The 24779-nt window shown below is 44.2% G+C and overlaps 1 protein-coding gene across 2 annotated transcripts in view; it reads right to left on the bottom strand.

The window, feature by feature from the left end:
• Positions 1-333: 333 nt before the first annotated feature.
• Positions 334-24779, bottom strand: part of GOLGA5 (golgin A5) — a 28318-nt gene continuing 3872 nt past the window's right edge. For both annotated transcript variants that reach the window (XM_048485232.1, XM_048485231.1), the window contains exons 3-13: positions 21508-21726; positions 20198-20417; positions 18318-18441; positions 16138-16341; positions 15660-15830; positions 14438-14566; positions 10355-10453; positions 8022-8247; positions 6039-6144; positions 3893-3956; positions 334-975 (exon numbers count right to left, since the gene is read on the bottom strand). In XM_048485232.1, the coding sequence (XP_048341189.1) occupies positions 892-975; positions 3893-3956; positions 6039-6144; positions 8022-8247; positions 10355-10453; positions 14438-14566; positions 15660-15830; positions 16138-16341; positions 18318-18441; positions 20198-20417; positions 21508-21726 (1646 nt within the window). In that variant the 3' untranslated portion in view covers positions 334-891. The remainder of the gene's footprint in view (positions 976-3892; positions 3957-6038; positions 6145-8021; positions 8248-10354; positions 10454-14437; positions 14567-15659; positions 15831-16137; positions 16342-18317; positions 18442-20197; positions 20418-21507; positions 21727-24779) is intronic.

Below are 24779 nucleotides of genomic sequence, written 5' to 3'. Positions count from 1 at the left end.
AATTAGCTTGTTGTTTTCATTGTCATCTGGCTGCCTCTTCCAATCCGGAACGTACAACACGTTATGAAAGCAAGCCTAGTTATGAACTTCCATATATTTTCTTAGATTAAAATGTCTATGATACCATGAATCTTTAAAGACTTTAAAGGTTCTTAATAAGGCAGCTAATGGGTTCTCTCCGCGCTGCAAAGAATGAAGGCATTCCTAAGGCATGAAGGCATTCTCACAGTTCTGCATATACACAGCTATACAGCACTACTAAAATATACAAAAATACCAACTTTCCTGCATTACTCTGGAAGAAACACTGCTAGCATGTCAAAGGACCAAAACTGAAGCAATATATTTTTTTTATTTCTCTTTTTAAAGCTATTTACATAAAAGATAAATGCCACCAAGCAGCCGTCAGATCTGCCAGAAATGTATGTGGTAAAGAAAAACTGGATTTATATATGTACAGGGTTAAAAGGTGTAGAAATAGTTGTAATACAGGAAAAAAAATAAGGATTTGTTTCGGCTTCGAAGCATAATTAGTTTCCCTGATTACAGCCAGTTTCCTATAGGATCAAGAATACAGTGTGCACACCTACACTCTGCAGGTGTACATGTTGTGATGTGTGTATACCCATGGGAGAATAATGAAAAATGCAACAGAGGACACAGTTCATTCAAGCAGCCTTTTTATCAAGGAAACTGCTTTTACTTTGTGGAAGTGAGAGGAAATCAGAATGTCTACCAAATAATTTAAGTTTGCCCGAGCTGCAGTGGAACAGACGCGGCAGTTCTCCTGTTCTTCGAAGCTTTCCCCTTCCAGAGAATTAGTTGCTCTAAATGCATGAACAGTAAAAACTTTATTAATCATCAGGGTAAGTGCTGTTCCAGGGTTGTGTTTTAGTTGCCGCTTGGATTGTCATGATGCATCTCCGGAGTATAGGTAAGCAGAACCACCATGACCCACATACAGTGAAGCAACACCTAGCAAAAGAGAAACAGGAATCAGGAAACCAAAAGCAGCAAATACCACTAATTCAGAGTCCCAGAAGGGCTCCAAGGTTCAAAAGGAGCACCACACAAGCAGGAGCTAGTCTGTCCACTGAACACAGCTCTGTACTATGCTCTTGAGGTGAAACCTCATACACACAACAGGGTTCTCCCAATGATGGCAATAACGGGTGGGGGGAGGGGGGAGGGAGAATCCAACTATCATGTTTGTGTTCCATCAGCTCTCTAAAGAACTTGTGCAATCACGGAGGGGATTTTATCCTTACAACTATCTTGTGAGGTAGGTTAGGCTGACCAGAATCCAGACTAAGTTTCTGCTCACACAAGGCACTTCTGACGTTTAAACAGAACTTTTCTCTCCCCCGTGCATTTCCTTGCAGGCCACTTCGATCTCCCTGGAAATGCTTCCCCATTGGAAATGGGATCCCCTATGAACATTGCCACTAGGGGAAAACCAGGTGGTCTACAGAAGGAAGGGAAAATTGAGGTGGAAGTTACCCCGCCCCTTCCATTAGAAAGAAGATTTTGCCTGGATCCAACCTATAGTGACTCGTTCTAGGACTACTAAGCTCCATTTTACACTTGGAGGTGAAGATTAAAACTGTAACCTCTCCCCTGATCAGCCTAACAATGACTCCCACTGGACAAGCGCGATCTTACCAGGTCTCTCCTTGCTGCAGCGGCCAATGGGAGGCTGTATGTATACAGAATCTTTACCAAAGTCTATGACAAATGCTTTCTGTGGAACCCCACCCCCAGTTCTGACTTTTTATTTCCATCTAAACCAAGAGTGTGCATGCTTAAATTTGTCACAACAAAGGCTTTGCATGTTTGCCAAGAAAAAGCGCCCTCTCTGACGTGCTCCGAAAAGCCTTTGAAAATGCACAGTGTCCCTGGTGCCAGGCTCCTGGAGAAAGCGACGGCAGCTGAAGAGACCGCAGATTAGACTGAAGAAAGGCCGATGCCCTGCTGATTCACTCTGCAGATGCTGAGCTTGGTCACTAGCCTAAGAACTGTGATTCTTCAGAGCTGCTGACTGGGGGGACAGAGGGGCTGTGGAAAATTTCAATAGTGAGGGAAACTGACAAGGTCCATTGGATTTAATATCCCAGTGGTAGCTTGGGGAAAAGATGGAGGATAAAGGGTCAGCTTAAAATGTTGGCTTTGCACCCCCCCCCCTTATAGCTCCTCACTATCCTGGAGCCCAGAAAAAAATGGCACCCCCCTAGATCATCAAAATGTTTTCTCAAGAAGATATTTCTACAGCTTGCAGGGTGCATGATTTTAGCACTGGGAATATTTCCGTTGGGAAGCATAGCGAAAGAGGCTTATGTAACTATAAACTTTACCTCAGCTAACCACAGCCTTCTCTTCCCTCTAGTGGAAAATGGTGGGAATCTGACATATATTCTGGTTCTCCCCCCCCGCCCCCCCGCTTTCACTCAAAAAATAAAAAATAAAAACAGATGCAAACTTGGATCCTGCTGAAAATATGTGCTGAGGGAAGAGTTTCTGTTAGTGAAGCACAATTTTCTCATGTTCCCCCTCCCACTGCAGCCTAAAATGCCCCAGAAATGCTGCTCCCAGGGGATCAGGGTAATAGTCCCAGGAACAGGCTGAGGAGAGAGTGAGAGGGCTGATTCAGGAGAGGGGAACTGGCAAAAATCCGCCTATTTCCATCTGCAGAATTTTTCCACGGGATCTGACCCACATTCTTTTCAAGCTCCACCAGCAGACAGCAATCACTGCTCTGAGAACGCCAGATTTATTAAAATGCTACACTTCACAGAAAGACACCTGCAATACTATAACAAATGATGCCCAGGCATTGCTGAGGCTTGCCAAATCTGCCCCATCTTAGGACTGTACTGAACACCCAAAACATGAACCGAACTAGTGTGTTGGCCCAGATAGTCTGGGACAACAGTGTACATGAGGCAGGATGGGGTAAGGTGTGTTCCTCTTGGGCAGCTTTTTGACCCTGGCGGAGCAATGTTGACAGCACAAGACTAACATTGAACAGTAATCCCTAAGGCCTGGGAGAAAAGGGCATTTTAGAGCACCTTCCCCAATACACACGGCCACAATATTTTTTTTTTTTGTTCACTGCACCAAGGGAAGAGCCAGGAGTAGAGGGCTAGCCAGTCTTTGGGAAGGGGAGATCACTTCCTCATTCGCGGCACTCCCCTCCTCTATGTTTCCACTTACTTCCTTTAGTGGAGCAGTGCAGGGCTTGAGAAGCTGCTCGGTTCCTTTTCAGGTTGGGGACCCAGCCTGAGAACGCTCACACTTCCCAGGAGACCTTGTGACCCCAAGGTCTCATGGGAAGTGTAGTTCCCACCAGGCCATTTTCAGCCTGAAGGGAACAGGCCGCCTCCAGGGCTTCGAGACCAAGAGGGGGCGGCGGCAGGGCGCCTCAGAGGGGGGTAGGCGGACGGAATACACAGAGTGCACACCGGGCGCAGTATGGCCCAGCTATGCCTCTGCCCAGAAGCTTCAGATTCTCAATCTACCCTAAGTGAGATGAAGGATGAAAATACATGGTGTTCCCTAGTCCTGCTTCCTAGATGGCACCCTTTGGGGATCTATTCTTCTTAAGGGACTATTCTTCTTATAGCTAATGTTTGAAAGAAAGGCAGCGGCTTTTCAGAACTATGAAATACAATCACACGCAAAATGTTTTTTAAAATGCTAAGATAAAGTCATGATAACATCTTCCAACTTCTTAACTTCCAGATCGGGGATGTGTACTCTTCTTGTAAAGTGTGCTTCAATGCTAAACTTAACTATATCTCATTTCTTATGTATGCCATTTCCTGCTTGATGGATCAAGGTTACAGATGATGCAGGAAGGCTAAAAGTGCACCACTAGTAAAATCAACAAACTCACCATATAAATGATTACAAACACCCGTGCAATGGGATACCGCCGTAGAAAGATTCCTAATCGGATGCTGAAACCAAAAGAAATATAGCCATTAGAAAAAGAAATATTTGTTCTTTTGTGTTTCCCTTTATGGCAACAATTAATCTCTTAGGTTTTTTTTCCTGGATCCTATTTCTACTCATCCATAAAAGCCAAATATCTATTCTTCCCTTGGTGTCTCATCACTGGATTTTTGTTCAAACTACATACAGCAATTTAAATCTTTCTAGCCATTATTATGATTATCTTCATTTATCATCTGCCCTACTCAGACTCAAGGCAGATTACAAAAGCAATAAAAAATGATTATGTCAATTCCCAAGTGAATTATGAAGTATATTGTTTTCTGCTGCTCCAGAGACTAAGACCAGGAGTAATGGATTCAAGGTGAAAGAAAAGAGATTCCACCCAAACATCTGGAAAAACTTCCTGACAGTAAGGTCTGTTTGACAGTGGAATGCACTACCTCAGAGTGTGGTGGAGTCTCCTTCTTCGGAGGTTTTTAAACAGAGGTTGGATAGCCATCTGTCAGGAGTGCTTTGATTGTGTGTTCCTGCATTGCAGGGGGTTGACTTGATGGCCCTTGTGGGTTTCTTCCAACTCTATGATTCTATGGCAAAAACATCTAAATCTAACAGCAAAGATTTCTAGCAAAACAGAGTAAGGCAGTGGTGATGGGCCGATTAGGAGTATGAGAAAGGCAATTACAGGGGTAAGAAGGAATATTCAGTCTATCAGTGATCAAAGCCCAAAGTATAATAAAATAACAGTCTCAAAGCAAAGAGTAAAACAAAATAATGCAGTTGAACGGGAACTGAAGAAGTGGAAAACCAATACAAGCAAACAAAAACATGGTTAAGACAATGAAACAATAAATGTGTGTAACATTTATCCCTTATATAAAACTATTCAATCTAACCAACAAGATTCTTAATTATAACAAATTAATGTCATGAGGCTGAGAACTGAAGAATTGTTAAAGCTACAAAACAATCTATTTTGGACAAGATTATTCTAGTTTCCCCCTGAACTGATTTATTAGAGTTCTGCCCCTCTTATAAGAATGCCTTCCTGAGTCATTCTGTTCTGACAATTCTGAGAAACCAGAACTGGGGGGCGGGGCTTCCTCAAATAAGCCACATGCTGCAAACTGAATTGGTCAGTTTCAAACTAGAAGTCCAATCAAGAGGATTCCACATCATTATTAACAAAGTAGGAAAGCTTTAATATGCAACAATGTGGAAGAAGATGCAGCGGGAGAGGGCAAGAACTTCAGAGAGGTGCTTCAGTTTTGTGTTGTATTAAGTATGATATAAAACCAATATATGCATTATACTGGCAACAACTGAAGTCTGGTCCAGGGAAAAGAATCACTTACAAAATTTGTATTTCTTAAACGATTAGTACTATGCGTAAACTTGCGTTGCAGCGTCATGTTGCTTCGCATGGAGTAAAGACTATAGCAAGGTCATTAAAGGTTCGGATTGGAGGCAGAGGCGTAGCTGGGACAAAGTGTGCCTCCGTGTTTTCCACCCCCCTCTCCACGGTGCCCTGCCTTAGTACAGGCTGGAGAAGCGGCCTGTTCCCTTCAGGCTGAAAATGGGCTGGGGCTCTGGGGCTTGCAAGTGTAGTTGTGTAGTTCCCACCAGGCCAAGTGTAGTTCCCACCAGGCCATTTTCAGCCTGAAGGGAACAGGCCGCTTCTCCAGCCTGCACTGTTTTACAAAGCTAAGTGTGTGTGTGTGGGGGGGGGGAGCACGTGCCCGGTGCAACGCGCACTCCCCAAAGACCTGGTAGCTCCACCTCTGGTTGGAGGTAATGACAGAGATTGTGGATAGTGCTGACTCTGTGGATTTTCCTCACCTTCCTCCAGATTTACCCTGCCAACTCCTGTGAACTTTTGCTGTCATGTCATCAAAGTACCTAAAGAAAAGGCCAACAAAGTTGACCCCTCCACTACTGAACATTAATTGCTATGGTTTGAGAGAACAAGCAAATGCAGGCAGTTGAAGCTGGGAGCTCCCACATGCAGACGCGCCACCACTCAGTCAGAGCCCCTCCCCATTTGCTCATGGGAGTAAACAAAGCCCACAGCGGCACCTTTTCCTCACCTGAATTGGTCTATACTGCTGGCAGCTTTGCGGACTCTGCCATACATTCCTGCCGCATTAATGTCGACATCACTAAAAAGAACAGGAACATTTCGCATGCGAGCGCCTAGAGAAAGGGTTTAAAATATATATATATATAATTAGTATCAGGTCTTCGGAGAGGTGGCATACAGATTTGCTAAACAAACAAATAAGTGGCAACAGAAAATCAATTTATCAGCAATCATGAATATTAACCACCCTTACATAGGCTATTAAGAGTTTGATGATTTTTTTGTAAACTAGCCTGAGGGTTATATAGCGCCAGGATAGAAATCCATACACAAATAGCAACAACACTGCAACAAAGGAAGTATTTGCTGAGTTCATGCATCCTTGGTATCTTTTCAACTTCACAATCCACCCTGGCTGAAGGAGGCCATTCAAGAAGATTCTGGTATAGTTAGGTGAGTAGCATGATGCCTCGCCATTTCACAGAAGAACTCAAGTCAGCCAAGAATTTAAAATGGGCGGATTCCACTCAACACATGCAAATGACACCTGCTAATTGCACCCTTTACACTTGTCAACCAATGCAAATGTTTCTTTCTCCCACCCTGGACATTCCACAGGTATATATATACTCCACTTGCTTGACTACCATCAGATCCTCTAAAGATGGCAGCCACAGATGCAGGCGAAATGTCAGGAGAAAATGCTCTCGGAACACGGCCATACAGCCTGGAAACCCCACGACACCCCATTCCTGATTTACTTGATTCCCCACTTCTCCACATGACCTGCTGGGTGATCATGGGCCAGCCACAGTTCTCTCAGAACTCTCAGCCCACATGGAGGCAGGCAATGGGAACCCACCTGTGATTGTCTCTTGCCTTGAAAACCCTACTGAATTGCCATATGTCAGCTATGATTTGATGGCTCACATGCACACACACACACAAGTAGTCTCTCCTAAGAGGAATGCTTCCTCTTTCACTAAACTTTCCATCTGCTCAAGGACCCAATGAAGACCAATTATCTTGCACAAACCGAAGATTGGCAGGAGAAGAAACATTCCCTCTGGCAAAGACTATCTAGCACACACAGAAATCCTTCACAGAATCCAAGACTAGGAGTTACATGAATACACTAAAAAACCAACACATGGAGCAGGGATAGACTACAACCCTCTTCTTTCTTCCATAGCATTTCCATGTGCATAAAGGGAGGGAGAGGAGGAGATTTTCCCCAGTTCATTCTTCCTCTAAATCCTTACTCCAGCGGGAGGTCCGCTGAATCCCAAAAGCAGCATTTGGGGGGAAATTTGGTGCTGCAGGGTAAGAGACAGGGGCCCGTTCCACACAGGCCAAAAACAGAAGTGTGAGGACAGTAAAAACACCGTTTTGGGGGAGAACTTCGCACAGCCACCGCTGCTGAAACGAAGCTGCAACATCCTATTTTCCCCAAACCAGCATGTTTGAGAATCGCTAAACTAGTGATTCTTTTCAAAAACGCCATTCTGCAGCTGCCGCCAAGTTTTTTAAATTCCCGGCTCACTTCTGCGTACCCACGCAGGCGCACAGGGTCATCTCAGGGTATCGCGGGATGTCAGCATGGCTGTGGGGGTTCATGTGAGCATTCCTGCGTAGCTATGCAGAAATGGGCGTCCAACAAAAAAATCCACGGCATGCCTGTGTGAAGGCCCGTGGCCCAGCTGATTCACATGCTGTGCTCAGGACGCCCGCCCATGCGAATGCCCCGAGGCAGCAACGATTTCGTTTACACTGACTGCACTCCACTTAAATTGGCCTGCACAGAACGGGCCCTGGATGTTCTTGTCAGACATCTTACCATCCATGAAATTCTTAGGCAAGATCCCGGACTACCTATGGCTTTAACCAGTTTAGTAAAAGTACATAAATTACATTTAAGTCATTTAAAGCCATCTTTACTCTGATAAAATGGCAGCAAGGGCACTGGCTGTTGTCATTTTTCCAATGTTACCTTCACTGCTGTCAATTCCGGCCATATTAATGGAGGGACCGTTCACTGAATTGCCTTGAACAGCCTTCAGCTGCTGCTCTGTTCGCTCCAGCTGGTAAACCAAGGAGTTCTTTTCCGTGCTCAGATTCTCCAGCATGGTCTGTTTCTGGATTAGTGTTTCTGTCAGCTGATGTAGCCTGTTTTCCAGCTCAGATTGACTACTGCTGCTCAATGATTTGTTTGTTAACTGGAAGGGGGGGGGGGAGAGATGGGATGGATCTGATTAAAAATCAAATCGATTTAAATAAGAACATAAGAAAGAGCCTGCTGGATCAGACCAGAGTCCATCTAGTCCAGCACTCTACTACTTGCAGTGGCCCACCTTTGGGAGCTCACATGCAGGATGTGAAAGCAATGACCTTCTGCTGCTGCTGTTCCCAAGCACCTGGTCTGCTAAGGCATTTGCAATCTGAGATCAAAGACGATCAAGATTGGTAGCCATAGATCGACTTCTCCTCCATAAATCTGTCCAAGCCCCTTTTAAAGCTATCCAGGTTAGTGGCCATCACCCCTCCTATGGCAGTATATTCCAAACACCAATCACGTGTTGCGTGAAGAAATGTTTCCTTTTATTTGTCCTAATTCTTCCCCCCAACATTTTCATTGTATGCCCCTTGGTTTTAGTATTGTGAGAAAGAGAGAAAAATGTATCTCTGTCAACATTTTCTATTCCATGCATAATTTTACAGACTTAAATCATATTTCCCCTCAGACGTCTCCTTGATTTAAATCACTAGTCAGTAAGACCAGATTTAAATCATGGTTTTCTACATAAATACTCGTTTTTGCTGGTATAATCTTAATGTTTACAACTAGACAAATAATAACTTCCAGAATAATAACTTTTTAAATAGTAACTTTTCAGATTAGTTTTTCTTACATAAAAATATTGATTTCGTTATACTATTAGAAGTACATAGATAGGTAGTTATGAAATTGTTGTGAGGTGAACAATCTCCAGTCTCATTCAAGCAACCGGGCCTTGAATTTCTTTGTTGCATTTGCAGTTTGTATGCATTCCAGCCTTACCCATAGGTGGAGGAACTTCATTAAAATATTCCCAGACTTGGGTCTCCTACAGGTCTGCTTCCATTATAGATTATCTCCTCCATGGAGAAAATAATATAATAGACCTCAGGCTAAACTCACAAAGATCCCAAAACAATGGCGTATTCTGGTCAAAAGGTTTCACCTTCATTTGTACATTTTATACCACCCTCCTCACACAGGAGCAGCAGTAGCATAGTGGTTAAGAGCAGGTGCATTCTAATCTGGAGGAACCGGGTTTGATTCCCCGCTCTGCCGCCTGAGCTGTGGAGGCTTATCTGGGGAATTCAGATTAGCCTGTGCACTCCAACACCCGCCAGCTGGGTGACCTTGGGCTAGTCACAGTTCTTCTGAGCTCCCTCAGCCCCACCCACCTCACAGGGTGTTTGTTGTGAGGGTGGGGAAGGGAAAGGAGATTGTAAACCCCTTTGAGGAGGAACATAAATCCAAACTCTTCTTCTTCTACTTAACTTCTTGTTCATATCTATTTCACTCCAAACAATTTTCTATTCATTGAACCGCTGGCATAGGGTTTGTTCCTCTTGCCCCTCCCCTTTAAAATCCATATTAGGGAGCAGTAAGCTGTGCTTGGGTTTAACAAAGGTCACAAATAGACTTGCCCCCTTATTTGACATGCTTGGCCTTCCCGAAAGAGACTGATTTTACACCTTGGGAAGGGGACAGGGGATGAGGCCGGAGGGCCTGCTCATGCATGCTCTTGACTTCTGAATCAATGACCTCCAAAACATCCTCTCGTTAACAGCCTTGCTCAGATCATGCGAACTGAGGGCCATGGCTTCCTTCATTGAGTCAGTGCATCTCACGGTGGGTCTTCCTCTTTTCCGCCTGTCTTCAACATTTCCCAGCACCTGTGTCTTTTCCAGTGACTAAAGTACAGTAGCTTTAGTTTAGTGATTTTAGCTTCTAGCAGCATAATTACCGGATAAACCTTTTCTTGGGCTGCACTTTACCAGGCTGCAAAGGAGTGTGAGGTGTGTTTGGTGCACATATATAATCAATGCATATAAAGAAAAATTTGTATGTAATATATGCAGGGCACCGTTTTGTACTTTTGGCCCCCTTAAAAAAAAATGTAGATCCAGACCTGGCAGGAAGGGAGAGAGTGAAGTGAAGTGAAGTCGTTATTTACGGTCAATGACCAAATATAAAGGGAGAGAGTGGAAGACGGGCAGCAGGTGGGGACATCTGTTCAGCAAGCAAGATCCCTGCTGGCTATAAATTATTACCTGGTTCCTCAGCTTCTGAATTTCTTCTTCTCTGTCTGATATTCGACTTTGCAATGTATTCTTTGTCCGGTACAGTTCTTCTTCAGTGTAGCGGAGCTCCTGTAAAAATATATATATCCAGCAATGATATTACAGAAGAGTTATGATTAAATATGCCATGTGGAAGTTCCTACTACTGGGTTTTAACACTAGTTAATCATTTCTTTGTCAGAAGTCACAAAAGGGGTATCTGAACTTTCATCGCTCAAGAAGTCATAGTAATTAAGGTGCAGCAATAGATGTACAGATCCACTAGAGACCTCAGGAACTGGGACTAAGTGGAGCCACGACTGTTTGTTCCTTTAAAGGGGGACACTCATGTTTTCACACTGAGTGTCAGCTATTTTGCTGCCTCCCTTCTTGTGGGTCTGTGTGTAGGGACCCGCACATCTATGTAAACATCTATAGAGCCTGGGACTGTTGCTGCCTTCATCATGGTATGAACATGGCCAGGTACAAACCACCACCTTGATCAGAAACCTTTTAGGAATATCCCCTTCATCCTGGCACCCTGACCTGGATGGTCCAGGTTAGCCTGAGATCATCAGATCTCAGAAGCTACGAATTTAGGGGATTAGTATTTAGGGGATGGGAGGCCACCAAGGAAGTCCAGGGTCGCTACACAGAGGCAGGCAATGGCAAAAGACCTCTGAATGTCTCTTGCCTTGAAAACCCCAAGGGGTTGCCTTAAATTGGCTGTGACTTGACAGCACTCTGAATGCATAAATCTTTCTCTCCTTGGAACTTGCTACTTTATATGAAAATAAAACCTTCAAAATAACCCAGGGATATGCATCAAATAGATGCAGCTTTAAAAGTAGGAGGTAGTGGAGAAGTGTTTCAGCGCTTCTGATCCCCAAGACTGAGGGGCATTTCTCTCTGTGTTGGCCCTTGTTCGTTCACCATAATGAACAGGAGTAGCATGGTCAGGAGTGCTTTGATTACGTATTCCTGCATTGCAAGGGGTTGAACTTGATGGCCCTTGGGGTCTCTTTCAACTCATAGTCTATGCAGTGTGTCTCCCTGGCTTTCCGATATTAGGGGAAAGAGTGAGACCTTCTGCAGGTAATGTCTATAACTCTGACTACACATCATACCATCTCATCAGACAGCTACCTGGAAAAGGGTTTTACTGAACAATAAAAAGTAACACTGGAGGCTTAAACTTGTCACTATTATTAGGGTCTGGTACTTTTTGTGACCAGTTTTCCTGCTGCCCAGTTTTAGACATTATCAATTCTGCCTTAGGAAGAAGAGAATGATGCATAAGCCAAATGTCCAAGTTAAGACCAGCCTGCCAGATCATGATTGAGCAACTTGTCCAGCATGGAGGGCAGCTCACAAAGCCATATCATGAATGTGAACACCAGAGCTAACTACAAATTCCCTAGCATGGATTGAACAAGACTGATGCACTGCCTTTGCGGCTAGGACAGAGGCATAGCTCCAAGGGGTCGGGGAGGAGGGGCGCACTGGGTGTGTGTCCCTGTGGGAGCATGGTGGGGACATTCTGGGGTGGGGTGGAGGACACACCAGTGCACCAGGTGCTTCCCCCCCTTGCTACGCCTCTGAGCTAGGAATAGGATCATGGTTTCATGTTACAATGGTCTCACTCTGACATTACTGCTTTCAAATGTAACAAACATGAATACATCTTTTTTCGGGGGGGAGTATCTAGAAATCCTGACAAAGGAGATCATTAATCCGGACTTTTAGTCACTCACTGGATTTTCACCCTTTCGGGGAAGTATGTATTGGATGTACAATCCACCTTGACATTCACCAGAATCTCAAATGTATATGTAAAAGAAATGAGATGAAGACTGTCATAATAGGTGCCATGGAGACTGGGGTCTGAGTGTAAATGGATCATTTAATTTTTAGATTTATATTCCGCCATATCCCCGAAGGGCTCATGGACACTCTCACTGCCTACTGCAAGAGTACGCAGTTGCCAGAGCTGGTGTCGTTTTCAAACCCAAACAGTCAACAGCCAAGCAGCAAAGTAGGAAATTCAACGGAACTGGCTGGCCACTCTCTTATGTGCCATTACAAGTCAAAATGGATGAAGGTTAGTGGGAATTCAACTAAACTAGAATTAAATTAAACTAAACAAATCCTGGCTCACAGTCAGGCATCAAACGATCTGCCTGTCAACAGGACAGCAGTAACAGAACACCACTGCACGGTTCAATATACATATTAAACATTATGCAACCAGTTCTAGAGAATAAATATGGAACTGTTGCCTTTTCATGAGGGCAGTCTGGCGGCCATCTAATTAATATGGAATCCTTGAAAGGAACAGGTAATCCTGCAAGATAAATGGTTCCCGTCAGGGAAAGAAAATTAAGCAGCTCCCCTCATATGACACCACCTTCATCTCACAGCAGATACCCCCAGAACTATATACACATCCTTAAATCCCTGATAAGATACTAGAAAACCAGTCAGTTTGGTGAACCTCCAAAGTGCCTGAGAGACCACTGTGAAGAGAGTAGCTTGTCTAGCAGTCTCTTGTCTATTCAGAAACGTTCATTCAGGCTGAGGCCTGCAAAAATCATGGAAGCATCTCCCTTAGAGAATCCGAAGTCAAGCTGACTGTAGTTTCAAAGAATGAGATGAGGAAGATGGGAGGCTGACACAGGTGCGGGTCAGACCGTTACACTGAGTGGTTTCAAAGCCAAAGAATCCAGGCGGAAGTTTGGCCTATGCATTCCATCCCATTAGTGCAATGACCCATAGGAGGCAGAAAGTGCTTGCTTAATTAGGCCCTATGCAACTGCAGAGTATAAGGTCTCATTACAGCAATACACCTGATTGGTTGGATCACCTCTTTAGCAACACACCTGTTAGTTCAAGTTATATCATTCGCTATACATTTGGTCAACTAGAGTCATGCCAACATGCATTGCTTGGCTTAAAGGGAGATCTTTCATTCTAGTCTTTGTCTAGATGACATCTGGTTTTGGCACACCTGATTCTGGTGGGCCATGTTGGCTAGAACACCTCTTTTGGACTTTAGACTTAAAAATTCTGATTGGACTCAGTCTTGCCGGATAACATCTGGATTAGGAGAACCAATGTTTATAAATGTGTTTGGGTTAGATATTTAGCTTTATTATTTTATCCTTGCTGTTCACTGCTATTATATTGTATATCCTTGCACATTCCTTTTAATAAACCTTATTAATAATATTTTCTAGAGTTTTTGGGTTTTGGTGCTTCAATCTGAATCTAGTACTTTAGCCTTTATTGGCTACAGCTAACAGAATAACTGTTTTGGAAACTCAACTTGCAAGTGTCCTACCTTGCAGGGCTGACATCTTGCGGGACTGGAGACTCTGTCCCTTGGTCTCTGGCAGGTGGATTAGTTAAGGTGTCTGGTGGTCACATGTTACAAGCAGCTACAGTAGCTACTGCACCATATGTCAGTTACAGAGCCCTTACAGTACCATTTAATGATATTTAAAGGACACAATCCATTTCCCTTACCACTAATCTATATCAAAATGCGATACTGTAGCTTCTTCACTGGCTGCACGTGCAGTGCCTGAACAACTCTTTTGGGGGAGCCATGTAATACTTTTCAATCCCTGAAGGGGTCTGCCATCAACTACTTTGGACTTGGAAGGCAGGAAAGTTAGTCTATCACAGAAGCACAAGAATGAACCTCTGCTGGATTCCAGTTCAACCCAAGGCTCCCTTTACAACCCATCCTCTCTCGGCATCTTAGGCTTGATTCCAGCATTTAGGTGTGGCAGCTACAGTCTTTGTTAGCTCAGAGAATTCACCAACCACTTACTCTTTTGTAGCTCGAATACTTACATTTCAAGAGACGGTTTACTTAAAAGTTATAATCTCAACCCATTCCACAGTTCCTCTTTTACAGGACCCATGATCACTTTTAAATTTTCCCTCGCATCTATGGCAAGTTCTGCAGTTCACATCTAAATTACTATTACAAGTATGGGGGCGGGGCGAATGGCGTACAATTGGATTTCACTTGCACAAACATAAGGACAGTAAGAACAATCAACATACCTGTTTCTGCCTCTCTAGTTCAGCCTCCACTTCTTGCTTGGCTGTTCTGTGCATGGCGATTTGGTCCTGCAAATCCTGCATCTGATCTCTGGTGGACTCCGCTTCGGTTATCTGCTGCGCTTCCAAATCCTACAAATAATGACTCGTTTGCACAATTTCATAAAATAAAATGGGGCCCACCTCCTAGTTACAAACTTGGTCCTATTGCCTAGCATCCAACCTCTGCACTGTTGTGTATGATCATTATGCTGTGTGGGGCCTTATTCAACACCTTATGCTTGTGTTCCCCAACAGACAGGCTGTGTGCCAAGTCAGTTCCACTAACAGCATGTAAATAAGAAATTCTCCAGAGTTGGGGAGAGTGAAACACCAGTTTTCTTGCTTTGAGAAGAAGCAGTTAACTTTGCAGGGCTTTGGTTGTCAAACCCTGGTGTTATTCATCCAACTACTGCGCTCTTTCCTTAAAGGAAGGCTGTGCACAGCACTGACTGGCTGGGCCTCCTGACAATCATGAAGAGTCTTCCCCTCCCCCGCCCTGACTGGAACAGATTTCAAAGTGCAAAAAACCAGAAAGGAAGCTTTTAAAAATGTAATGAGGTTCCAAAACAGCCTATTTAGTTACATAGTCAGGGAAGAGGTCTGAAAATGAAAGGGAAAACCAAGCAGACATCCTGTCTGAAGCGCTGGGAAGGGGACAACAAGCAAGTTTCACTCCAGACTTTGAGCTGGAGTCCTTACAGTGCCTATGGCAGGAGAAGGCCTACTGTAAAAACACCACTCCTGTTCCTGCTTTTACATCCGTTGCGCCTGAATCAACAGAAAGACAAGCTGGTATGGGGCACCACAGACTACTCTCCTTCTTTGGAGGTTTTTAAACAGAAGCCGGATGGCCATCTGTCAGGAGTGCTTTGATTGTGTGTTCCTGCATTGCAGGAGGTTGGACTTGATGTCCCTTGGGGTCTCTTCCAACTCTATGATTCTATAAGCGACATGTGTACCCCAATTTCCTCCAAGGACCTCCAGACCAAGTACATTATCTTCTTTAAGCTGAGAACAGGCAACTGGTCTACAGACAGCACTGAACCCAAGTCTACTCAGTCCAAGCACAGAATTCTCTCTGTTGCGTTAGACAGGCTTGACTTCTCTTCTCCAGACCAAGGCATGAACACCTGTGCTGATGTTACTACCATATCCAGAGAACTATTTGCACATCTACCCGTACCTGGAGCTCCGTCCTCAGCTGCTGCAGCTGTGCCCGGAGCTTCTGTGTCTCCTCCTTCTGTGTCTCTCGCTCATGCCTCAGCTCCTCCAGCTCCATGATGCTGGCTGTTTGGCTGTCCAAGCCTTCGATGCCGGAGCCTTCTTTCAGGCTGTTGATCAACTTTTCTTTAGACTGTGATTTAAGACATCGTGACAAATTAGGATACCTGCATAAGTCCCAAGAGTCTATGCTTAATTACATGCACTACCTAGGCAGAAAGGCTTCTTCAGGATTCGGGGACTACATCTCGAACCCAGGAATGGGCTTCAAGGGGATGGTGCCCTCTGGTTCTTTCCACTCAGCATCTCAGACTAAGGTATATTACTTTCATACATGGAGGTTCCGCCATGCTACTAATAATAGAGGGGTGCTCTGGCATACATCCCTTTCCTGGCAAGGCCTACATTATTCTGTGCAAAGTTAGAGTAGATGGCTTCACCTGGAGAATGCGTGTAGCTTTTTGCTTGTAGTCCACCAGTTCTTGTTTAGCAGTCTCCAGGTTGGCTTTGGCTATTTTGACTTGTTGCTGAAATTCCTCAGATCTCCGCTTCTCCTCCGTGCACTTCCTCTCGGCTGCGGTCACAGCTTCTGCCAAGCCCTGACGTTCGACTTCCATTTTGTTGAGGCGAGATAAAAGCTCATGCTGCGAGGAGCAAGTTATAAAGCTGCTTTTACCATGTAATAACTGGCGAGGGGCAAGGTGGGGGGGGGGGAGAGAGAGCTGAAAATACTGTCAATGATAATGGCAGAACCCTGTCGTGAAGGAGAGTGAAACATTCCACCGCAGTCGAAGGAGAGAGGGGTGTACTTTCTCTACTGGCAAATGGTACATCCTTTCCAAGAGTCAAAGTGCTGGTCTGAAGGATATACAGTTAGATTCCACTACAGCAGCACCTTTGAGACCAACACGGTTTTAGGGGTACAAGCTTTTGAGAGTCAACACTTCCTTCATCAGTTACAAGTCCTAGCATCTTGTATCTGACAAAGGGAGTTTTGACTCTCGAAAGCTTCTACCCTCAATCTCTTGTTGGTTTTTAAGGTGCTTCTGTGTTTCCCCCAACCTCCAAATGACCCCCAACCTCCAAATGAGGCCTGAGTTAAACATGGGGCTGGCAGCACAAAAGAACCTACCCATGTGACGTTGCACACATCCAGTTTAAATTGGGCCCTTAACACATGCAATGTTCACATGTCAGTGTCACACCTGTGTGCTAACTGTGCACAAACAGTGGCCCAGTTTATCCAAGATGCTTGGAAGCGGGCAAAGGTGAACAGGTCAGTTTTCCTTTCCTTCCAGTGTTAGGCTTCAAATCAACCTGAGAAAGCCTGACTGAGGGCCCAATGTCTTTAGCAAAATCAAGGCGAGAGCTTTAGGGTGTGTGCAGGAGTGCAAAGGGGTTTCAGCCATACCCAAACCCAACAGTCTAGTGCCAGCCTGCACAACCCAGGACTCACCAAACTCACCAAAGGCTAGAACAGCCTCCCAAGACTATCAAGACATCCAGCAGGCGAGCACTCATGGCTGGACAGCTGTATTTAGCTTCTGCAGGCCTGCCTAGCACTGCTCTAATTTTAGCATGCAGCAAACAGGTCAGACAAGACTGGTCAAGTCATTGGGCAATTGTCATGTAGAGCCCCTGCAGGGCTACAAAACAGACAGCTCCTGTTTCAATGCCCTGTTTGCAAACAGGTATAATCAATAAAACACACCATAGTAAGAAGAACATAAGAACAAGCCAGCTGGATCAGACCAGAGTCCATCTAGTCCAGCTCTCTGCTACTCGCAGTGGCCCACCAGGTGCCTTTGGGAGCTCACATGCTGGAGGTGAAAGCAATGGCCTTCTGCGGCTGCTGCTCCCGAGCACCTGGTCTGTTAAGGCATTTGCAATCTCAGATCAAAGAGGATCAAGATTGGTAGCCATAAATCGACTTCTTCTCCATAAATCTGTCCAAGCCCTTTTTAAAGCTATCCAGGTTAGTGGTAGTGGTGGTGGTAGTAGTAGTAGTAGTAGTAGTAGTAGTAGTAGTAGTAGTAGAGGAGGAGGAGGAGGAGGAGGAGTTGCATTTATACCCCCCCTTTCTCTCCTGTAAGGAGACTCAAAAGGGCTTACAATCGCCTTTCCCTTCCCCCACCCCCCCCCACAACAAACACCCTGTGAGGTGGGTGGAGTTGAGAGAACTGTGACTAGCCCAAGGCCACCCAGCTGGCGTGCGTTGGGAGTGCACAAGCTAATCTAGTTCACCAGAGAACCCTCCACAGCTCAAGTGGCCCAGTGGGGAATCCAACCCAGTTCTCCAGATTAGAGTGCACCTGCTCTTAACTGCTACACCACGCTGGCTCTCCACACACTCTTGCACAAGTTATTTTGCTAAGCATTTCCAGTTCTTCTTTAAATCCCTTATTCATTTAGCAACAAAAGTCAATCCAACCACCAAAAATGCTACTCTACTTATTATGCTGAATCTCAGAGCCACTGAAACTGAATAGAAGATTCCCCTGCACACATTCATGCATTAGAGTGCAAAAGCAATAACAGTATCTGAAGGTGCCCTTCTGTGCTCTATGGGGGGAGGGAGCCCTGAATCAGCAAACTGCATCAGCAATTCTGCTTTTCTAACCTGCATCTGTTTGTAGCCATCTTGTTCCCGATTGAGCGTGGATTCTGCATCGTGTAGCCTCTCCTGAAGAGTCTGAAGAGCTTGGTTGTGTAAGCTGTTTCCTTCACAGTTATCCTGTATTATTCTAGACAGACAGACAAACCTGGAATCAGTAAACCTGACACAGAAGGGGAGGATATGACTTGTTTTCACAACAAATCAATAATTTAGGGACAGTGCCAGTGGCCGAAAACAGACTTTGCCTGCAGAAAGACCCAGGCTCAACCCCTACTATGTCCAGTCAAAGGTGACTTGACCTTTGAGTGGACTTTTCTGTGCTTGAGGCTTCACAGAAGTGCTATCAGGTAGAACAGACGGCTCTAGGAGTAGCATATATGTTTGAGATTCTTCCTCTTTAACGAGTATGTGAGAATTACTGCTATGTAGCTATTGTGTGCGTGCAAAGAGCCGTCAAGTCACAGCCCACTTTTGGCAACCCCATAGGGGTTTCAAGACAAGAGACTAACAGAGATAGTTTGCCATTGTCGTCTTCTGCACAGCATCCCTGAAGTTCTTTTCATCCAAATCTCATCCAAATACTAACCAGGGCTGATCCTGCTTTAGCATCCAAGATCTGAGGCACTGGGATAGCCTGGGCCATCCAAGTCAGATGAGGTAAAAATGTTCCTTAAACACTAGAGTTTGGGTCTAAGGGCACCTTTCCACTCACGGAGCAGTTTTCCTACAATGTAAGCAGCCTTCCATTGGTGCGAGGAGTCTTCTACTGAAGAACCCTGCAGGCAAGCATGGAAGGCCTTTTGCCTTGAGAGAAGGCTCCATCTTAAATGGAGGTTTCGAATCCAACTTTTGATGCTACCCTAAAACTAAACTGATGCTGAGACAAATGATGGAGTGAATTCACACAGTCACTCAAAGATAGAACCATAGAGCTGGAAGAGACATCAAGGGCCATCAAGTCCAACCCCCTATCAAGGCTGAAAATAACTCTGCTTCAGGTTGCACTGCTGATCCACTAACTTGCCCCTTCAATTTTCAAAATTTGTGAAGGGAAAGGAAATTATATGCGTGTGTGTGTGTGTGTGTGTGTGTGTGTGGCAGTCTGAAAATTCAAAACATAAATGGAAATATTTTATTAAAAACCAGAAGTTCAATTAGTTCCTTGACAAGGATGGCTTTTGTATTTAGGACCTTTTCTCCCTTCCCTCTATCAAGAAGGATAAAGGAAAAGAAAAGAACCATTACAGCAGGCTGACTTAAAATGAAAGACTTCTGCAACATTTTTCAGAGATGTAAAAAAAAAATCCGTCCATGACTCTGATCTTGGACTTCTTCACTACAGTAGGCTTCCTGGAGCTTATATATAATTAATTAATTATTTTATTGGGGAGATTTTATTCCTTTTCTGCTGAGTCCTGTTCAGGGCCACTGACTTTCCTGTCCAGCTCTGCTGGTCTGCTTCCCATGAGGCAGGCCTTAACTCCACCAAGGCCTTCCTGTCCTTTCATGGCCACTGAACACTTCCTGGCCTTTCATGGCCATTCAACACTTCCTGGTCTTTCATTCATGGCCACTCAACACTTCCTGGCCTTTCATGGCCACTCAATACTTCCTGGCCTTTCATGGCCACTCAATACTTCCTGGCCTTTCATGGCCACTCAATACTTCAACACTTCCTGGCCTTTCATGGCCACAATACTTCCTGGCCTTTCATGGCCACTCAACACTCTGATGTGATGCCTCTTCCCATCACATGCTTACAACTGGTTGGGTCCCATACTCAGTGGGACTTGAGTCAGGAAAGGTTGAAGACCACTGCTTTAGAGAAAGCAAAAATAGCCTGAAACCTTTATTTAAAAAGTGATGATGGGTTTTTTATATACCGAGTTTTTTCCGTTTTCAGGGTTTCCAGAGCTTCAGTTCGCGAATTCAGAAGCTGATCAGCTTCCTGTAGCCTCACTTTCAGGACAGCTAACTGGGAATCCTTGGCAGAGGCGGCTTCCGTCAGATCATCCACCCGAGCCTGAAGTTCACGAACAAGCCGGTCGTTTTTTGAATTGTCGCCGTTCCACTTTTCAATTCTTGCTCGGGCATTGTTCAGTTCTGCAGAATTCAAGGCAGCAAATATTAGCATAATTCAGGAAACCAAAGTGATTCAAAGAAATATGTGATCTTCGTAATATATCAAGAATGCCAAGATTATCATTTAAGTAACACAAGAGGAGGGGGACCAAGAACATAGCAGCTTGTGAAGGATCACGAGAGAGTTTGTGGCTGAAGTGAGACACGAACTGGGAACTTCATGCCCCAGAGTGTACACTCCTCCTCCACAGCAGCTCAATTTTCTCAGTTACTGGAAATCTCGCCAGGCTGACTATGAGGGTCTCCAATGCCCCCCAAGCAGAATTTCAAGGAAGGGAAGAGAAGGCTGTGACTGACAGGGTGTTAGTTCTCGGACCTTTAGCCTGAGCCCTTCAAGGGAGGGTGGGATATAAATTGAATAAACAAAACTAAACTAAATGGACTCTAGATTCTTTTTTTATATATATATTAAATGCTTTTATTGATTATATAGTTGAGAATTACAAAGCTTAACAAAGTTTAACAGAGATTCATATTTCCTTTAAAAAAGAACAAGATTCTTGATCAGTAGCGTTTATTGAAAGGCAACGGAGTACCCAGCTGGTTCTGCCAGACCTGGCTTTTGCTGAACACTTTATCCCCAGAGAGTCCCCACTCCCGTTTTCCCAAAGAATGTGTGAAAAGAGTTATTTTGGAGCTTAGGCACCCCAAAGTCAGTGATAGGGAAAGATACAGCCACTTGGCTTGGCTACCCCCCGCAGGGTAACAACACCATCAGGGTCAGCCTACTTATCTACAGACGTGTGAAGCCATAAAGATCAAGAGAAAGGAAAGTCCCATTACATATAGCAGGCTGGTCACATATATCGTGCAGTAATTACATTGAAGTGAAAGGGCCCCTCCATCACCCAGATCCCATCCCTGTTAATATAAATTGATGCAAAAGCATTTAGCTAGGAATGCCCCTCAAGCACCAGGTGCAGTTCCAGACACAGGGGATGTAAGGAAAGTCCACACTATAGGGTTTGCTCCACTCATGGCTCGTTGTAAGCAGCCTGTTAACTTCACAGTTAGCAACGTGGCATCTCAGCGCTTTTAGACATTTCTCTACCTTTCTGGGTTTCAGTTGCTCGCTGTATTAACGTGGCCATTTCTTGGTTTAAAGACTGCACTTCGTTCCGCAGGAGCTGATTCTCCAGTCGGAGATTGGAAAGCTCATGTGACGTGCTGTCGTTAGCCGCCGGACTTGGGTTTGTTTCCGAAGTTAGTGGTAACTCTTTTTTAACATCCATGTCTTTCTCGAGGCCAGAAGTGATGCTGTCGGGAGTATCTGTAGAACAAGATGCATGTTAAACTCTGTGCATTCACGTCGTGGCCTTCTTGCTACGTAGAACATACAAACAAGTACATTAAATATATTTTTATGTCCATACTCTAGCAGTCCACAATACCCCACAAAAAATACTTCACAGTCCATCTGAATCCTTATGAAAAACAGATCTAATAGTTGAGTTTATCCAAACCTATGAAGAGTTTCTCTGGTCTAAGACCACTGAAATGAAACACGGGAGTAAGCTTCTATTGGATCGCATTGTTAGTAGCCTGTGCAAATTGTTATGCTCCCCCGCCCCAGGTTCCGCTAAACTAAAACCAAATGAAGCCAGAGGCCTGATAAATCCATCTTTTTTACTGTGTTGCCTGGGCCTGCAAGGAAAGGTGGGAGTGCGGGCACAAGTAAATACAGATTTTGGAGGTTACAATAAATAACAGGTGTGTTTATTTCTTTACTGCCTTTATACCTCACCATTTTCCCCAACAGGGAACCAAGAATGGCGTATGTAATTCTCTTCTCAATTTTATCCTCCCAATCACCCTCTGAGGTACGTTAGTTTGAGAGCATGTGGGGGACTCAAGGTCAGTCAGTAAGCTTTCGTAGCAGAGAGCCTAGTCTGACACACTGACCATTGCACCATGCTAGCATGATGGAGAGACAGTGGGGTGCAGTGGTTAGAGTGCCAAACTGTGGCCAGGTCTGGGTTCCAAAGCCCACTTGCCAGGAAACTCCATGGTTGACCTCAGCCATGACACTCCCTGCTAGCCTAAGCAACCACACAGGGTTGTTGTGAAGCTAAAATGTGGAAGAGAAGAACTGCAAATGGATCAGTAGGTCAGAAGTGTGCAGGAATGAAGTAGGAAGAGTGACTCCAGACAGGCCAAAACAGAAACATTTTTCTGCAGCTAAAATAGCAGTCCAGGCAACTTCCTTCCGCTTTTTGCACTGCGGGATAGAACCCAACAGACCCAAAGACACTTGTGCCAAATGGGCACCAATTGTGACTGCTAAGACACACTAGCAAAAAGAAGTCCCAACGTTAGTTTTTTTACTGGCTGCGTAAACAGATAGATGCTAGTAAAAGGAAGCTATTCTTGCTAGAATGGGGGAAAGCCTCATGCAGTGAGAAAACAAACCCCAATTTGAATATGCAAAATTACACCTGACTAATATGTCTTTATTATTATTATTTTTAAATTTAAATTACTTTTACATTTTAATTAATATTATTATTTAATTCGATTTGTATGCCACCTCCCCACAAGGGCTCAGAGCGGCTTCCTTTAGTAATAACATATAAAATTTGGTTAAATAAACAATTAAAACCATTATAATAGTTAAAATCCAATCTAAAATAGCTAAAACATATTTAAATTAAAATCAACCAGAAGCTTAATTTCAGAGCTTAAAACGAAACCACCAACAGAAGCCTTTTAAAGCAAACAGGGATTAAAGATTTGGACTGGCAACAAGTGCAATTAAGAATGAAATCATTACAATTTCTATTTCAGTTTTCAATGTTCGGGCCTCAACCGGAAGCATCCATCAGGCAACCCCAACCACAAGACAAAAAATGGTGGAAACCTCTGGAAGTTTGTTTTGGTGGTCATCACAGGCAGGAAAATAGGAGCAACACAACAGTGGCCCATAGGAATGTTGGGAGGGCATTTTGATAAAGAGAAGAGGGGTGTGGCAAAATGGAGGGTGCATTTTATAAAAGGAGCAGAGCAGAGCATTTTATAAAAGGAGCAGAGCTGCACTTTTGCCCATTCAAAGAAATTAGGCAGTTTTCCCCTTCCCCCTCCGTACTGCATGGTTCATTGGACATATTACATTATTTCATTGCTCTCCAATGGTGTCATGCAGTTTTATGGCTTTGTCTATTATACATTTTATATTTGCTATTAGTGTTCCTTTATTTGTTTTAGAGTTTGGAACTTGCCTTGAGTTTCAGTGAGAAAGGCAGATGATCAACAAAGTTAAAATAAATCAATAAATAGGGTGGTGAAAATTCCCTGCACAAGCTTCAATGACAACAAAAAGAGTGAACAAAAGCTCCTGTTTGTAACAATGGGCAGAACATCCCAGCAGATTGTGGCCTAGCGTGTACTTTTCAATGGGCGGGTTCTTAATCCATAATGCTGTGGAATTTTGTAACAGACAAATAAGATTAATTATTTTACACAGTGTGACCCACTGAAAGTGAACTGTTAAAGACTTTTATACAATGTAGATTAAGGAGGGAGAGCAGTCTAAATCATTGCTTTAAAGCAAGAAAAATTTATTTACTATTTAGGTGTTCACGAAATAAAACTGCATACTATAACCATAAAACATGTTGATTTCAATCTGAATTGAAACTTTCTAAAACCTCAGAGAGCACCTAATACGTTGCACAAATATTTTTAAGTGAATGTTTCTGCTACCTTAAAAAGTGGTGTAAAATAGCTAGGCTGGATCCAGTGATCTGCTTGTACAAGAATGGCTGATCTTTCCTGCTTCCTTCTCCCTGACAGCCATCACTTCTGATCCTGGGGAAAGTTGATGACCAGGATTACAGGACCCACATGAAATAACAGCTGTACAGGCCTGCGAATGGCAGTAAGGAGAGAAAAGGGGGCAAAATCACTCCCTCCTCCCCCCTGTTGGCATAGGGCATCCCTGTGCAACATCACTGGATCCAACTGCTCACTGTTCCAATAATAGCGCTCTTGACCTTAAACTGAGTCTCCTAGACTACCTGAAGCCGTGACAGTGTTTTACAGAATGGTGTGATTGGAATGAACACTATAAGGTGTTTTTAAAGCCCCAGCACCATGTTTTGTACCTTCTCTTTTCTATCTGCCCTGGCCAACCTCACAAAAGACTAAAACTCAATCAGAAGCAAAGGCTGATGGTTGTGACTGGAAAGTCCATGTCTTTGACTGCTAGTTGGAGCAATATTTAAAATAAGAGCACTGAGCCAATTTGCAGAGAGCAGGTAACTCCTAGGCATAACATAGGATATAACAGATGGACCATATTGGATGACATCTAGAGTTTCTTGTCGG

Source organism: Sphaerodactylus townsendi, linkage group LG02 (assembly GCF_021028975.2).
Source record: "Sphaerodactylus townsendi isolate TG3544 linkage group LG02, MPM_Stown_v2.3, whole genome shotgun sequence".
Lineage (NCBI taxonomy): Eukaryota > Metazoa > Chordata > Lepidosauria > Squamata > Sphaerodactylidae > Sphaerodactylus > Sphaerodactylus townsendi.
Note: the sequence above shows the minus strand (reverse complement) of the source record. Positions and strands in the feature narration are given on the sequence as shown.